General features: G+C 45.4%; 1 protein-coding gene and 5 non-coding genes across 6 annotated transcripts; 4 read left to right on the top strand and 2 right to left on the bottom strand.

Moving 5' to 3' along the window:
* Window positions 1–2,837: 2,837 nt before the first annotated feature.
* On the top strand, window positions 2,838–2,910 carry trnaa-agc (transfer RNA alanine (anticodon AGC)). Its single transcript has one exon. It is a non-coding gene; the product is annotated as a tRNA-Ala (tRNA).
* A 997-nt stretch (window positions 2,911–3,907) lies between these two features.
* trnas-gcu (transfer RNA serine (anticodon GCU)) lies at window positions 3,908–3,989 on the top strand. The gene has a single exon. It is a non-coding gene; the product is annotated as a tRNA-Ser (tRNA).
* A 3,415-nt stretch (window positions 3,990–7,404) lies between these two features.
* Window positions 7,405–10,579, top strand: LOC117375677 (uncharacterized; the record flags this gene model as incomplete). Its single annotated transcript, XM_033971990.1, has 3 exons — window positions 7,405–8,044; window positions 8,909–9,103; window positions 9,630–10,579. Coding segments are annotated over exons 1-3 (1,785 nt in total), but the record flags the coding sequence as incomplete, so codon positions are not given.
* trnay-gua (transfer RNA tyrosine (anticodon GUA)) lies at window positions 8,239–8,325 on the top strand. The gene is given in 2 exon segments: window positions 8,239–8,275; window positions 8,290–8,325. It is a non-coding gene; the product is annotated as a tRNA-Tyr (tRNA).
* Window positions 10,580–11,986: 1,407 nt separating the features above from the next.
* trnal-caa (transfer RNA leucine (anticodon CAA)) lies at window positions 11,987–12,096 on the bottom strand. The gene is made up of 2 exons: window positions 12,059–12,096; window positions 11,987–12,032 (listed from the first exon to the last, which is right to left on the bottom strand). It is a non-coding gene; the product is annotated as a tRNA-Leu (tRNA).
* A 472-nt stretch (window positions 12,097–12,568) lies between these two features.
* trnak-cuu (transfer RNA lysine (anticodon CUU)) lies at window positions 12,569–12,641 on the bottom strand. The gene has a single exon. It is a non-coding gene; the product is annotated as a tRNA-Lys (tRNA).
* Between the last annotated feature and the right edge of the window lie 3,508 nt (window positions 12,642–16,149).

Genomic DNA, 16,149 nt, shown 5'->3' with positions numbered 1-16,149 from the left:
CCGCAACACCCTCATCACCGTCACCCCCAAGGACATTTAGACTTTCACTTTTGATCACTCACCCCCTCCCCACCCCACCTCAGATCCTGAAAGACTAAAATGAAAATGTGAAATGTGAAATGTGAAAATGTGTTATTCAATTTAATATTATTTCTCAAATTATGTCCCAGTCCACCCCGCCTCCCCCCCCCCCCCCCCAAGTGTTCCTATCCAACCCGCACCCTCCCTACTTGCCCCAGTGTACGCCTGTCTTGTGATGTACATGTACACATTTATTTATTATTTCTTGTATGTTCCCCAGTTTCCACCATGTGTGTTTCCATCCCCCCCCCCCCCCCCCCCCCCCCCACTTGCCCAAATGTACTTTGTACTGTGATTTTATGAGATGATATTTTTGATAATAAAAGTAAAAAAAAATAATAATAAGGCGCCAGACTCAAGGTGAACACCTTCCTCATAACAGGGACTTCTGGTCTCCACATGGAGGCATGGGTTCAAATCCCACTCCTGACATTCCTCTTCTGCAGAGAATATGTTTTGAAATGTAGGCCATTTTATACCATGCCATAGGCCATAGAGCTGCCGCCCTCGATGCTGGACAGCCTGCCCCCATTTGAACGGGAGGTGTGGGCGGCGTGGCGGGTGCTGAGGCCCTTGGCGATCGCCGCGCCGGCCACGGCCGGGCAGCTGTCCAGCATCCCCCAAGTTTTAATGAAGTATAAGGTGGAAATACAGCATATAAAGTATAACTAGCACTGAAGCTAATGGCTAACAACATATCCTGGTTTGTGTTGTTTCTTTGCCCATAGCCTCTCAGTTCCACAACCTCTAAACCTACAAACACATCTTGAGTTAAATCTGCCCCTTTGCTAGAGTCCGATTTGACAACAATACATTATTCTTTGACCTTCGATAGCTCAGTTGATAGAGATCAGAAGCCCCTGTTATGAGGAAGGTGTTCACCTTGAGTCTGGCGCCTTAGACCGCTCGGCCATCCTGATCACCTGCTGCTAGGAGGTCTTGGTGTCCACTGTCAGTATGTAGGCCCTAATCCATTACGTTATGTTAGTGGCAGAGTTGCAATTTCATAATCTGTTATTATTATTCAATTATGTCATGTCTGTGTGGAGTGACTTCAGTGGGCTTTGTACTGACGGGGAGCAATGGTCCACTGGCAGGGGGCCGTTCAACAGGCAATGCCAACCCTTGCAGCAGAATGGCAACATCTTGAGCCTTAAAACGTTTATTATGCCACTGTATTAAGGTGGTTTGATTAACAGTTACTAATTGTAGGGTGGTATCTTTCATGATAATCCCATTGTTCAAAATGAGCTGCCGTATCTTTTTGCAATTGTTAAGAATTAGGGACCATCTTGATATGGTTTGGTGTCCAATTTTTTTGGGGCTGTTATGAATATTACATAGTCGAATGAATATAGTCTCTACTAGGAGGCAACAGTTTGGCTACTGAGCTGCAGACCCAGTAGAACCAAGAACACACCTTTTCGTGCTGTCAACTCCTGAATAAACAGCCTTCTTTTTGGGGGACCTAAAGCGCCCAGTGAGTAGCCTGTCCTGATGCCGCGCAGCATACAAAATTCTGCTCTTATCTTGTTGATCCAGGTTCTGCCATAGACCCACAATGGTGCTAGCCTGCTGGTTGGTAAGCGTCAGACCTTTCTCATTTCTTGGCTCCACCAAATATTCTGCAGGCTGGTCAATGCGATCCATTCCAGACATACTGTGCTCATCAACGGCCTATAAAAAGTATAAAAGTATAAACATTAGTCCTCAAGTACTGACAAAAATAATTATTGTGCTTCATGAGTATTTAACTTACAGCTTGCTGTGAAGATAACCCAGACTGGACAGCAGACAGGTGAGTGGACTGAGCAGCAGACTGATGAGCAGACAGGGGAGTGGACTGAGCAGCAGACTGATGAGCAGACAGGGGAGTGGACTGAGCAGCAGACTGATGAGCAGACAGGGGAGTGGACTGAGCAGCAGACCCAGGACATTTGGACTTTCACTTTTGATCACTCACCCCATCCCCCACCCCACCTCGGATTCTGAAAGACTGAAATCAAAATGTGCAAATATTGTTTAATTCAATTTAATATTATTTCTCAAATTATGTCCCAGTCCGCCCTGCCCCCCATGAGTCCTATCCAGTAGAGGGGGATTAGCTCAAATAGTAGAGCGCTCGCTTAGCATGTGAGAGGTAGCAGGATCGATGCCTGCATTATCCAGTAGCCTTTTAGACTGCTAGGCTCCCTTCAAGGTCTGCACTGAAAATGTCAACACCCTCTTCCTTTTTTTTTTTTTTTTTTTTTTAAACTTTTATTATCAAAAATATCATCTCATAAAATCACAGTACAAAGTACATTGGGGCAAGTGGTGGGGGGGGGGGGGGGGGGGGGGTGATGGAAACACACATGGTGGAAAATGGGGAACATACAAGAAATAATAAATAAATGTGTACTACAGTGCTTCTCACGATCTTATTTTTCTTATCTTATTTTTGTGTGTGTGTCCACCTCCAATTAAGGCATGTCTTCCTGAATCTTCAGCGTGTCCACCTCCTTCTCTATCTCTCCATCTTCGTGGTAAAAAGCTAAAACGTGTTTAGATGAGGATCGCGATAGTCCCAAGCACTTTTCTTAAACTTAACTAAATGAACTCTCAGGAAGTTAGCACCTAGCTAATGGCTAACATCACTTCCTGGTCTGTGGTGTTTCCTTGCCCACAGTCTCTCAAATCCACAGCAGCAGTTATTCTTTGAAGATAGCACGAGGAGTACCCGGTAAACATCCAACATTACTGTGACTGGTACCGAAGGGGGATTAGCTCAAATGGTAGAGCGCTCGCTTAGCATGCGAGAGGTAGCGGGATCGATGCCCGCATCCTCCAGTGGTATATTGTGGGGGTATAGCTCAATGGTAGAACATTTGACAGCAGATCATGAGGTCTCCAGTTAAAATCTAGATGGCCTCTGTGTGGCTTTCTAGAAGGCAAATTTTGTATTACATGAAATTTGTAACTGTATCTCTCCATCTATAGCTTGTCCACCTCTATCTGTATCGCTCCAACTTCAGCATGTCCAACTACATTTGTATTTCGTTGAAAGACAGTTTTATTAAAGTACAAGGTATGTGTAAACACAGCATATAAAGTATAACTAGCACCTAAGGTAATGGCTAACGACATGTCCTGGTTTGTGTTGTTTCCTTGCCCCTGGTGAAACAGAGGTACTTAAAGTGAATAGTTTTGTACCATTTGTGGATCTCCTGTGGTCATCATAGGAGATCTCAGATGAAGCCTTTAGACCAACTGAGAAATTCAAATGGAGGGGGATTAGCTCAAATGGTAGAGTGCTCGCTTAGCATGCGAGAGGTAGTGGGATCAATGCCCGCATTCTCCAGTTGTGTTTTAGACTGCAAGGCTCCCTTCAAGGTCTGCACTGTGGTGAGAATATTGGAGGATATGCAGATTTCCCGTGTCTAAATCCACTGTACTGTCGAACTCTGTCCGTAGCCATGTCCCAATTCTCCAAAATGGCCTTAGAATCACCTTTGGAAGTGTGCATCGAAGGGCAGTTATGTAATTTCCGGCACGACAAGGGCTGTCCCATTTCAACGCACCCTACTTAAAAGACAGAATACAATATTGATATTTGGCAGTCCTCAGATTTCCTTTTAAACCCATTAAGGCACATATTGAGTCAAATCTTACCCTTTACCAGAGTCCAACTTGGTAGTTGATAGAGTGGAGGGCTGTAGAGGACCAAACATTTTCATTGTGGGGCAAATAAAGAGAACCTTAAACGTGGCGAGAAAAATGATGATTCCTCTTCGCGTCTCTAACATCCAGTGAGCGGGGAGCTTCTATTAAAACATTCTAACTCACAGACAAGGTGGCCGAGAGGTTAAGGCGATGGACTGCTAATCCATTGTGCTCTGCACGCATGGGTTCGAATCCCATCCTCGTCGAAAGACACTTTTAATGAAGTACAAGTTGGAAATACAGCATAGAAAGTGTATCTAGCACTGAAGCTAATGACTATCGACATATCCTCTTTTGTGTTGTTTCTTTGCCCAGAGCCTCTCAATTCCACAACCTCTAAACCTATAGACACATATTGAGTGTATCTTCATCGTGTCCACCTCCATCTTCATCATGTCCACCTCCATCTTCATCATGTCCACCTCCATCTTCACCGTGTCCACCTCCATCTTCACCGTGTCCCCCTCCATCTGTATCTTTCCATCTTCATAATGTCCACCTCCATCTTCAGCGTGTCCCCCTCCACTTGTATCTGTCCATCTACATCATGTCCACCTCCGTCTTCAGCATGTCCTCCTCCATCTTCAACGTGTGCAGGCAGAGGTACGTAGGCCACGACTGAAGCTTTCACTCACACAGGGTCACAATATCACTTGTGACAATTTTTTTTACCAGCTATGACCTTGGACAAGAGCTTCTTAGGAGGAAACTTACCATGGTGGGCACAGTAAAGAAAAATAAACCTGAGCTGCCTGCTGAAATTTCGCAGGTGAAGGGCAGGGCTCCACTTTCCTCAAAGTTTTGCTTTACAGACACCACCGCTGTTGTCTCATATTGTCCAAAGAAGAACCGGAGTGTGGTACTTATGTCTACTCTGCACAGAGATGCAGCCGTGTCATCAGGAAGTGACAGAAAGCCCATAATTATCCTTGACTATAACAAAAACAAAGGCGGAGTGGACAACCTCGACAAGCTGACTGCCACCTACACTTGCCAGCGAATGACCAGAAGATGGCCAATGGCTGTGTTCTACAACATGGTTGATGTGTCTGCATATAATGCATTTGTGTTGTGGACCCACATCGACCAAGGTTGGAACTCAACCAAAAAATACAAGCGGAAAATTTTTCTTGAGGAGCTGGGAAATTCCCTTGTCAAGGCGCACATTGAGCGAAGACAGTGGGTGCCCCAAGATCCAGAGGCTGCAGCCTTGGTCAGACAGCTGCAGCGCTCTTCTAGCACTCCGTCCACGCCAAAGACCATGCACACCAGCATCCTCCTCAGCCAGCCCTGCCTCAATACCAGCCACAACCCCACTCAGGCCACCTGACTCTAAAAGGAAGAGGTGTCAGGTCTGCCCAAGCAGTAAGGACAGAACGACAAGTACATCGTGCTTCACCTGCAATAAATATCTCTGCAAAGAACACACTAAAAGTGTCACATTTTGCCACACATACATCTGAACACACACAAATACACAAGTTCTTGCATACACAAACTAGAAACTGATTTCAATTGCTTTGATTTGCTTGATTGTTTTGTTGATTATTTGACCTTGCAAATCTATATTTTTTTTTCTATGACATGTTCTGATTTTGATTTTGTGTTTAAAGTTTTATTGTTAAAAAAAAACAAAACTTTTTTGCCTCCTTCTCAGTATAAATATATATGGGTCAAAATCGACCCGTAACACCATAGATGTTACTACAGTTAAGAACATCAAAATGAAAACATAAATAAAACAAATTTATTTCAGAGATGTGTCTAATTCCCCTCAGTAACAGCCAAGTAACACACACACACAAAAAAAAAAAAAAAAAATTAAATTAAATAATTATATTATTCTCTTGAGTTTCATTTTACCATTTTCTTTGTATTGAAATAGAGGGGCATACTGACAAAAAAAAGAGGTGGAGAAGGCCACACTGAAGGTGGAGGAGGACATGCATAAGATATATAACTTTGGACTTTTGGGACCTAAAACAAACGTGTTATGGATTTGAATTAGCACATAGCTAGTTAGCACATAGCTAATTAGCCTCCGTCCATCCCCTTAAACACTCAGCCACCTTGTCTGTGATGTCTCTTTAGGCCGTTTTAATAGAAACTCTCTCACTGGATGTTAAATACGTGAAGAGGAATCATGCTTTTGCCCGTTGTGTTTAAGGTTCTCTTTATTTGCCCCACAAGAAAAATATGCCTGAGGATGGAGAGATACAGACAGAAGTGGACAGTGCAGTGGATTTAGACATGGGAAATCTGCATATCCTCCAATCCTCTCACCACAGTGCAGACCTTGAAGGAAGCCTCGCAGTCTAAAACATAACTGGAGGATGCGGGCATTGATCCCTCTACCTCTCGCATGCAAAGCAAGCGCTCTACCATTTGAGCTAATCCCCCTTTCTTTACCAACTGTCAGTGAGTCTAAAGCAGGGGTGTCAAACTCGTCTGAGGGCCACATCAGCAAAATGGCCGCCATCAAGGGCCAGATGTGACTGTGCGGCAGTGTAAATGTCACTAAATGTAACTGAATGTTATGTAAAATAAACGTACTTACTTTTTAACTTGTTTTTTTTAACGGTTTCTGTGATAAACTGACATGGCATTTGGCCCCCTGGCCTTGAGTTTGACACATGTGGTCTAAAGGCTTCATCTGAGATCTCCGAGAATGACCACAGAGGATCCACATATGGTACAAAACTATTCACTTTAAGTACCTCTGTTTCACCCGTATGTGGCTGCGGTTACAGTAATGTTGGATGTTTAGTGGGTACTCATCGTGCTAGGAGACATCTACATCACAGGGGGATTAGCTCAAATGGTAGAGCGCTCGCTTAGCATGTGAGAGGTAGCGGGATCAATGCCCGCATCCTCCAGTTATGTTTTAGACTGTGAGGCTCCCTTCAAGGTCTGCACTGTGGTGAGAGGATTGGAGGATATGCGGATTTTCCTTGTCTAAATAGACTCCACTGTCCACCTCTGTCTGTATCTCTCCATCCTCAGCATTTGATTTAAGTACCAAAAGTCCAAGGTTAAAACTTATCCTGTGATTTCTATTTAGGCCGTTTTAATAGAAACTCTCTCACTGGATGTTAGATACATGAAGAGGAATCATCACTTTGACCACTGTGTTTAAGGATCTCTTTATTTGCCCCACAAGAAAAATAAGCTTAGCTTTTCCTCAAATATCAATGTTGTATTCTGTGTTTTAAGAAAGACAAAAGTTGGAGATGGGAACACTGAAGATAGATGCAGAAGATACAGATGGAGGTGGATACCGCGAGGATGGAGAGATACAGACAGAGATGGACAGTGGAGTGGATTTAGACATGGGAGATCCGCATATCCTCCAATCCTCTCACCACAGTCCAGACCTTGAAGGGAGCATTGCAGTCTAAAATACAATGAGAGGATGTGGGCATCGATATGACTACCTCCCACATGCTAATCAAATGCTCTACCATTTGAGCTAATCCCCCTTCCTTTACAAATTGTCAGTTGTTCTAAAGGCTTCATCTGGGATCTCCTACGATGACCACAGGGGATCCACAAATGGTACAAAACTATGCACTTTAAGTACCTGGCTATGCACTTTAAGCCCCGGCACGCCTCAGCGTGGACATGCGGAGAGCGGACGACCAGTACAAAGTGCTGGGCATCCTGATGGGGAAAGACGAGGTGGTCTGCGCCCTACTGAAGATCGGGCAGACCATCTCGCTCTGGAACCTCAGGGCGCTCACTGTAAAAGGGAAGGTGCTGGTCGTCAACGCCCTCTGCATGTCCACGCTGGTGCACACGCTGACAGTGCTCCACCTGCCGGGCGACGTCGCAAACAGACTGAGAGGGACCGTCGGCCGCTTCATTTGGAGGGGGGAGAGGACGCTCGTGGCCCACGATACCTGCGTGGGGGGCGACGACAGCGGGGGTCTGGGACTTGTGGACCTAGTCAAAAAAAAGAATGCCCTAAGACTAAAATTGGTCCGCAAGTTCTGGGACCCCCTCTGTCACGCCCCCTGGAAACCCTTCTTTGGCCACTCCATGGCCCTGGAAGGCAGCCAGGGTATATATAAGCTCTGCCAGATGCTGCCACCTTCGATGCTGGACGGCCTGCCCCCATTCGAACGGGAGGCGTGGACGGCGTGGCGAACGCTGCGGCCCTGGGCGATCGCCACGCCGGCCACGACCGAGCAGCTGTCCAGCATCCCCCTGCGGTTCAACCCGGATCTCCTGTCCAGCCCACCCGCCCCTCAGGAGTACATGAGTACAACTCCATCTGTATTTCTACAACTTCAGCGTATCCACCTTCATTTTCAGCATGTCCACCTCCATCTGTATCGCTCCAACTTCAGCGTGTCCATAGCCTCTCAATTCCACAACCTCTCAACCTACAGACACATAGAGTCAAATCTTCCCCTTTGCTAGAGTCTGATTTGACAACAGTACATTGTTCTCTGACCTTCGATAGCTCAGTTGGTAGAGCGGAGGACTGTAGAAATCCAAACTGCAATCCTTAGGTCGCTGGTTCAAATCCGGCTTCAAGGAGGTGCTGATTTTTTTCTTTTTTTTGTGGTGTAAAAATAGAGAACTGTAAACCGCTGGTTCAGGCGATGGACTGCAAATCAATTGTGCTCTGTACATGTAGGTTTGACTCCCGTCCTCGTCGGTAGACAGTTTTTCTAAAGTAAGAGGTTTGTGTAAACACAGCATACCATTATATTCATCCCTTTGCATCTGATCTTGAAATTGATTTTGAAATTGTTGTTTTCTCATCAAACTGATTAGTATATCCAATTCCAGCCTACATATTTGTACATGTGGGTGCATGTCTGTGTATGTTTATATATGTATTTCCACATAGACAATGTCAACTCCAAACCCGCTGCTGAATTCATGGACCTTCTTCAATGCTTCAACATCACTCAATATGTCAATTTCCCCACTCACACTCACGGTCACATTCTTGATCTGGTTTGCTCCACTGGTCCCACAATAAACAATCTTTCCAGCCATAACCTTTGCATATCTGACCACCTTGCCATAACCTTTAACATACAAATTCCCCTCACAGCCCATAAAGCAAAACGCACAATAACTTTCAGAAATATAAAATCCATTGACTCTCCAGCTCTTTCTGTTCTACTCTCCTCCAAACTGGCTACCTCCCCTCCCTCTCTGTCTGAAAACCCTTCTGAACTTGTTTCTCACTACAACAACACCCTATCCTCCTGTCTTGACGAACTGGCCCGCACCAAAACTAAAACCGTCTCTTTCACCCATACTGCCCCCTGGTACACCCCTGAGCTCCATCAAATGAAGTCCCGTAAGCGCCAGCTTGAGAGACTGTACAAGAAATCTGGTTTAACTGTCCATCTCCAAATCTACACAGACTACATACAGCAATATAAAGATACACTAAACTCTGCCCGGTCCAAATATTACTCCAACCTCATCCACTCCGGCTCCAATAACCCCAAAGTTCTCTTTTCCGCAATAAACACACTCCTAAAACCCAACTACAACACCTCATCTTCCTTCACCACTGACAAATGCAATCAATTTCAATCCTTCTTTCAGTCCAAAATAGATTCCATTTACAGTTCAATAGACCTTCCGCCCCTTCAACAGCTCTCTCACTTCACACCCATTTCCCCTGCTCACCTGACAAAACTTTTTTCCGGCATTAAACATTCTACATGCTCCCTGGATCCCATTCCCTCTCCTCTCATCAAAGCCTGTCTTCCTGTACTCTCTCCACTGATCACCCAAATCAAAAACTCCTCCCTCTCCTCCGGTTCTGTCCCACAGTCTCTCAAGCTGGCTGCTATCACCCCCCTCCTCTTCCATAGCCCCCCTGCAGCAGGGAGTCCCCCAAGGTTCGGTGCTTAGTCCTCTCCTCTTCATTCTCTACATCCTCCCCCTCGGCAACATCATTCGTCGTCACGGTCTCCGTTTTCACTGCTACGCTGACGACATCCAACTTTACATTTCCACAACATCCATCAACCCCACAATCCACTCCACTCTCACCCACTGCCTAACAGACATTAAAAACTGGATGAATCACAACTTCCTCAAACTTAACAGCGACAAAACAGACTTCATCATCATCGGTCCACACAACATCGCCAAATCCTCACAACACTTCACCCTCCACTTTGACAACACCACACTCTCTCCATCCTCACTCATCCGTAACCTCGGTGTGCTCCTCGACCCCACTCTTTCATTTGAACCCCACGTCAAGCACATAACCCGGACTGCATTCTTTCACCTCAAAAACATAGCCCGTCTCCGCCCATCACTCACCTTCTGTGCCGCTGAAACTCTCATCCACGCATTCATTACATCCAGAATCGACTACTGCAATAGCATCCTCTACGGTACACCATCCAAAACCCTCAACAGACTACAGTACATTCAGAACTCTGCTGCCCACCTCCTCACCCACACCCGCTCACATGAACACATCACTCCTGTCCTCCACAAGCTCCACTGGCTCCCCGTCCCTCAGCGCATCCACTTCAAAATCCTTCTTATCACATTCAAAGCTCTCCACAACCTGGCCCCTCCTTACCTCACAGACCTGCTCCACCACCACACTCCATCTCGCTCCCTCCGCTCCTCCAGCTCCAACCTCCTGTCCCTGCCCTGTAGGACCAAGCTCCGAACCTGGGGGGACAGAGCCTTCTCCATCGCTGCCCCGACCCTCTGGAACTCACTACCAAAACCCCTCCGTGACTGCTCTGACCTCCCCACCTTCAAGAAAGAACTCAAAACTCACCTGTTCAAAATCGCTTTTAATGCTTGACTTTATGTTGTAAATTTTTGTGATATTTTATTATTATATCCACTGTGAAGTGACTTTGAGTGTCCTGAAAAGCGCTATATAAATAAAATTTATTATTATTATTATTATGTATATACATGTATATATGTGTATCTATGTATATATATTTTTCCTTCTCTCTTCGTTTGAAAGTGCCTGCTGTCTTACTGTGTTTTTGTGTAGTGTTTATATATGTTCTGAACTGCATAAAAAAAAAGAAAAAAGAATTGAATAATTTTAACAGATTATTAAATTGCAACTCTGCTACTAACGTAACGTAATGGATTAGGGCCTACATACTGACAGTGGACACCAAGACCTCCTAGCAGCAGGTGGTCAGGATGGCCGAGCGGTCTAAGGCGCCAGACTCAAGGTGAACACCTTCCTCATAACAGGGGCTTCTGGTCTCTATCAACTGAGCTATCGAAGGTCAGAGAATAATGTATTGTTGTCAAATCGGACTCTAGCAAAGGGGCAGATTTAACTCAAGATGTGTTTGTAGGTTTAGAGGTTGTGGAATTGAGAGGCTATGGGCAAAGAAACAACACAAACCAGGATATGTTGTTAGCCATTAGCTTCAGTGCTAGTTATACTTTATATGCTGTATTTCCACCTTATACTTCATTAAAACTGTCCTTCGACAAGGATAGGATTCAAATCCACGCGTGCAGAGCACAATGGATTAGAAGTCCATCACCTTAACCACTCGTCCACCTCGTCTGTGGCTCAGTTTTACGTTGTTTTAATAGATGTTACTCTCTCACTGGACGTTACGTTACACAAACAGGAATATGTTTGCCCAGTGTGTTCATGGTTCTGAACTATCAGATCTGGACTGTGGTGAGAGGATTGGAAGATATGCGGATTTCCCGTGTCCCATCCCCGGCCCGGGGGTACTCCCCCCGAGGGCCGGCGCACCACGGAGTGGAGCATCTTCCCCAAGGAAGGACCCCCATTTGACTCCGATGGCGAAACGGAGGGCCATGTTAGAGACCGGGGTCCGTCGGCAGGTTAGGTTGGCGGCCGCGAAGCGCCCCTGAAGCGCCCCCAGGCGGCCTTCATGTCAAAGTCGCCGGTGGCGCCCAGCAGGTCGCCGACCCGGACGAACCCCGCTCTCTCAAAGTTCTCACTCCTCATGCACTCCCGAGGGGCGGACGGGCTCGACAGGAGGTCCGGGTTGAACTGCAGGGGGATGCTGGACAGCTGCCCTGCCGTGGCCGGCGCGGTGATCGCCAAGGGCCTCAGCACCCACCACGCCGCCCACACCTCCCGTTCAAATGGGGGCAGGCTGTCCAGCATCGAGGGCGGCAGCTCTATGGCCTATGGTATGGTATAAAATGGCCTACATTTCAAAATATATTCTCTGCAGAAGAGGAATGTCAGGAGTGGGATTTGAACCCACGCCTCCATGTGGAGACCAGAAGCCCCTGTTATGAGGAAGGTGTTCACCTTGAGTCTGGCGCCTTAGACCACTCGGCCATCCTGACCACCTGCTGCTAGGAGGTCTTGGTGTCCACTGTCAGTATGTAGGCCCTAATCCATTATTTCTGATGGCACAAATGACCATACTCATACTTACTTGTTGGACTCGCACAAAGCACATATAACTAGTACATCATTTGCAAGGTCTTTGAATGTGAGATGTCATTTTACAGCTGCAGCAATAGTAGTGTATCCAAGAAGATCGTGAGAAGTACTGTAGTTAACCAATATTCAGCCTTCGATGAAGCAGCCCTTCAGGCCATCCACATCCCTGCAATCTGCTCAGAGCAACAACAAAAGTTGAACAGATTGCCAGGAGTGGGACTTAAAGCCATGCCTCATATGTGCTAGGGCTTTACCTTAAGTCTGACATGTCCCTTGCTTCCAACTAAGGATGAAACGATGTACATGTGTTCCAATGTATTTGGTCACCAGTGGTTATTATGGCTATCAGTTGATCAATTTCAAAATCTGCATCGCCCAACGTGGGGCTTGAACCCACGACCCTGAGATTAAGAGTCTCATGCTCTACCAACTGAGCTAGCCGGGCACTCTGATCATGGGAATCCCAATAGACGTAGTGCTATAGATGACTTTTGAGATCAGGTTGTACGTGGCTGTTATGGCTATCAGTTAATCTAAAGGACTCTCGCCCAATTTGGGGCTCGAACCCATAACACTGAGATTATGATGGGAAGAGAGGGCTTTTAGCTGTTTAGCTGCTACACCAAAATGGAATACACTCCAAGGAAAAGCAAAACTGGATATGTTAGTGGCAGAGTTGCAATTTAATAATCTGTTAACAAACTGATATATGCAAACTTGAATCTGTTTTTACTGTTTTATATGGACTTGTTTGTTTTGCTTGTTTTTTCTGCTTGTATTGTATTTTAAATAGGGCACCCATGAAAAAGAGAGCCCAAGTGCTCTCATTCCCTTGTATGAATAAAGATAAAGAAAGAAGAAAAGAGAGAAAGAGTCTGATGCTCTACTGACTGAGCTAGCCGGGCATGTATCTAGAGTACTGTACCCTGATTCAGCTCAGGTCATATATATAATCAGTAATCAGTGCTTTAGTACAATCCACGTGCTTCTGCAACCATTGACCATCACATCACAGTTTATCTTTTGAATAAACACATAAAGCTATTTTTGAGAGAACACCAAAGCCTTTCGTTTTGGAGATGTAAGAGTGAGCAGTTTATTCTTATAAAATGTCAACACCCTCTTCCAAAAATCTCACCAAATCATCATCTAAATGGCCATTTCTGTCCACTGCCAAGTTTACAAACATAGATTGTGGGGGTATAGCTCAATGGTAGAACATTTGACAGCAGATGATGAGGTCTCCAGTTAAAATCTCGATGGCCTTTGTGTGACTTTCAAAAAGTGCAATTCATATTACATTAAATCTTTATATGTATCTCTCCATCTACATCATGTCCACCTCCATCTTCAGCATGTCCTCCTCCATTTTCAACGTGTGCAGCCAGAGGTACATAGGCCACGGCTGAAGCTTTGACAAATTCTACAAGAGGACAGATAACAGTTTCCTCATCACGATAGGATCCTCATCACGATAGGATCACGATAGTCCCAAGCACTTTTCTTAAACTTAAGTAAATTAACTCTCAGGAAGTTAGCACCTAGCTAATGGCTAACATCAGTTCCTGGTCTGTGTTGTTTCCTTGCCCACAGTCTCTCAACTTCACAGCAGCAGTTATTTTTTGAAGATAGCACGAGGAGTACCCACTAAACATCTCAGATGAAGCCTTTAGACCACATGTGTCAAACTCAAGGCCCGGGGACCAAATGCCATGTCAGTTTATCACAAAAACCGGTAAAAAAACAAGTTAAAAAGTAAGTACGTTTATTTTACATAACATTCAGTAACATTTAGTGACATTTACACTGCCGCACAGTCACATCTGGCCCTTGATGGCGGCCATTTTGCTGATGTGGCCCCCAGTGAAAATGAGTTTGACACCCTTGCTTTAGACTCACTGACAGCTGGTAAAGAAAGGGGGATTAGCTCAAATGGTAGAGCGCTTGCTTCGCATGCGAGAGGTAGTGGGATCAATGCCCGCATCCTCCAGTCGTATTTTAGATTGGGAGGCTCCCTTCAAGGTCTGCACTGTGGTGAGAGGATTGGAGGATATGTGGATTTCCCATGTCTAAATCCACTGCACTGTCCACCTCTGTCTGTATCTCTCCATCCTTCCAAGTAAAATAAAGCTTTTAACAGACAATACCAGGAGTTCTACTTGAACTATGGATCTATCGTGACAGGTGATTCCCACAGACCAAGCCCGCTCTGCATAATATGCGGCGACCAGCTCTGTAATGAGGCAATGAACCCTTCAAAACTGCTCCGCCACTTGGAGAGGGCCACAGTCACTCCAGTTCTTAAAAAACCTGGTTTAGACCCCAATGATTTCAACAACCTCCATCCCATTTTAAACTTACCTTTCATCTCCAAATTCCTTGAAGAAACCGTTGCCTCTCAACTACATGTCCACCTCAATAATAACAATCTCTATGAACAGTTTCAATCAGGCTTCCGACCCCTCCACAGCACAGAAACCGCACTCATGAAAATCAAAAATGACCTCCTCATGGCAGCTGATACCGGTTTACTCTCCATCCTCATCCTCCTCGATCTAACCGCAGCCTTCGACACCATCTCCCACAGCCTTCTCCTCCATAGACTATCCTCCATCGGTATCACTGATATCCCACTCACTTGGTTCACCTCATACCTCACCAACCGCACACAGTACATTAATTTAAAATCACACACATCCAACACCTTCCCTTTATCTGCTGGGGTTCCACAGGGCTCTGTCCTGGGGCCCCTCCTTTTTATCATCTATATCGAAACCTCTTGGTTTCATCTTCCGCAAGCACAACATTCACTTTCAGTGTTACGCGGATGACACCCAGCTCTTCCTTTCCTCCAGGCCCTCGTCATCACTCCCACCATCCTCCCTTATCCTCTGCCTACAGGAAATCAACACACGGTTCTCCACTAACTTTCTCATGCTAAACAGTTCCAAAACAGAAGTCCTCCTAGTAGACACCCCATCCACACTCTCCAAATCTAACAGCTTTTCAATCAACATCAACAACTCAACTGTCCATCCTTCCCCTAAGGTCAAGAGTCTGGGTGTCATCCTCGACAGTACACTTTTCCTTTCCGGTGACCACTGTCACCCGGTCTGCATATTTCCACTCCTCACACCACTGCCATTCTAGACCACAGCCTTGTAACTTCCCACATTGATTACTGTAACTCTCTTCTCCTTGGTCCCCCCAATAAATCCCAGAAACTGCAGCTCCTTCAGAACTCTGCAGCCTGGGTCATAACATGGACATGAAATCTGTAACTGTATTTCTCCATCTATAGCTTGTCCACCTCCGTCTGTATCTCTCCAACTTCAGTATGTCCTCCTTCACTTACAGCGTGTCCACCTCCATCTTCAACATGTGCACCTCTCTCTGTATCTCTCCATCTTCAGCATGTCCAACTCCATCTGTATTTCTACAACTTCAGCGTGTCCATAGCCTCTCAATTCCACAACTTCTCAACCTAAAGACACATATTGAGTCAAATCTTCCCCTTTGCTAGAGTCTGATTTGACAACAGTACATTGTTCTCTGACCTTCGATAGCTCGATAGAGTGAAGGACTGTAGAATTCCAAACTGAAATTCTTAGGTCGCTGCTTCAAATCCGGCTTGAATGAGGTGCTTCTTTTTTTTGCTTTTTTTGTGGTGCAAAAATAGAGAACTGTAAACCGCTGGTTCAGGCGATGGACTGCAAATCAATTGTGCTCTGTACATGTAGGTTTGAATCCCGTCCTCGTTGGTAGACAGTTTTTCTAAAGTAAGAGGTTTGTGTAAACACAGCATGCCACTATATTCATCCCTTTGTATCTGATCTTGAAATTGATTTTGAAATTGTTGTTTTCTCATCAAACTGATCAGTATATCCAATTCCAGCCTACATATTTGTACATGTGGGTGCATGTCTGTGTATGTTTATATATGTATATATGTG

This window comes from Periophthalmus magnuspinnatus, chromosome 9 (genome assembly GCF_009829125.3).
Source record: "Periophthalmus magnuspinnatus isolate fPerMag1 chromosome 9, fPerMag1.2.pri, whole genome shotgun sequence".
Taxonomy (NCBI): Eukaryota; Metazoa; Chordata; class Actinopteri; order Gobiiformes; family Gobiidae; genus Periophthalmus; species Periophthalmus magnuspinnatus.
This window is presented reverse-complemented; position numbering and strand designations above follow the sequence as displayed.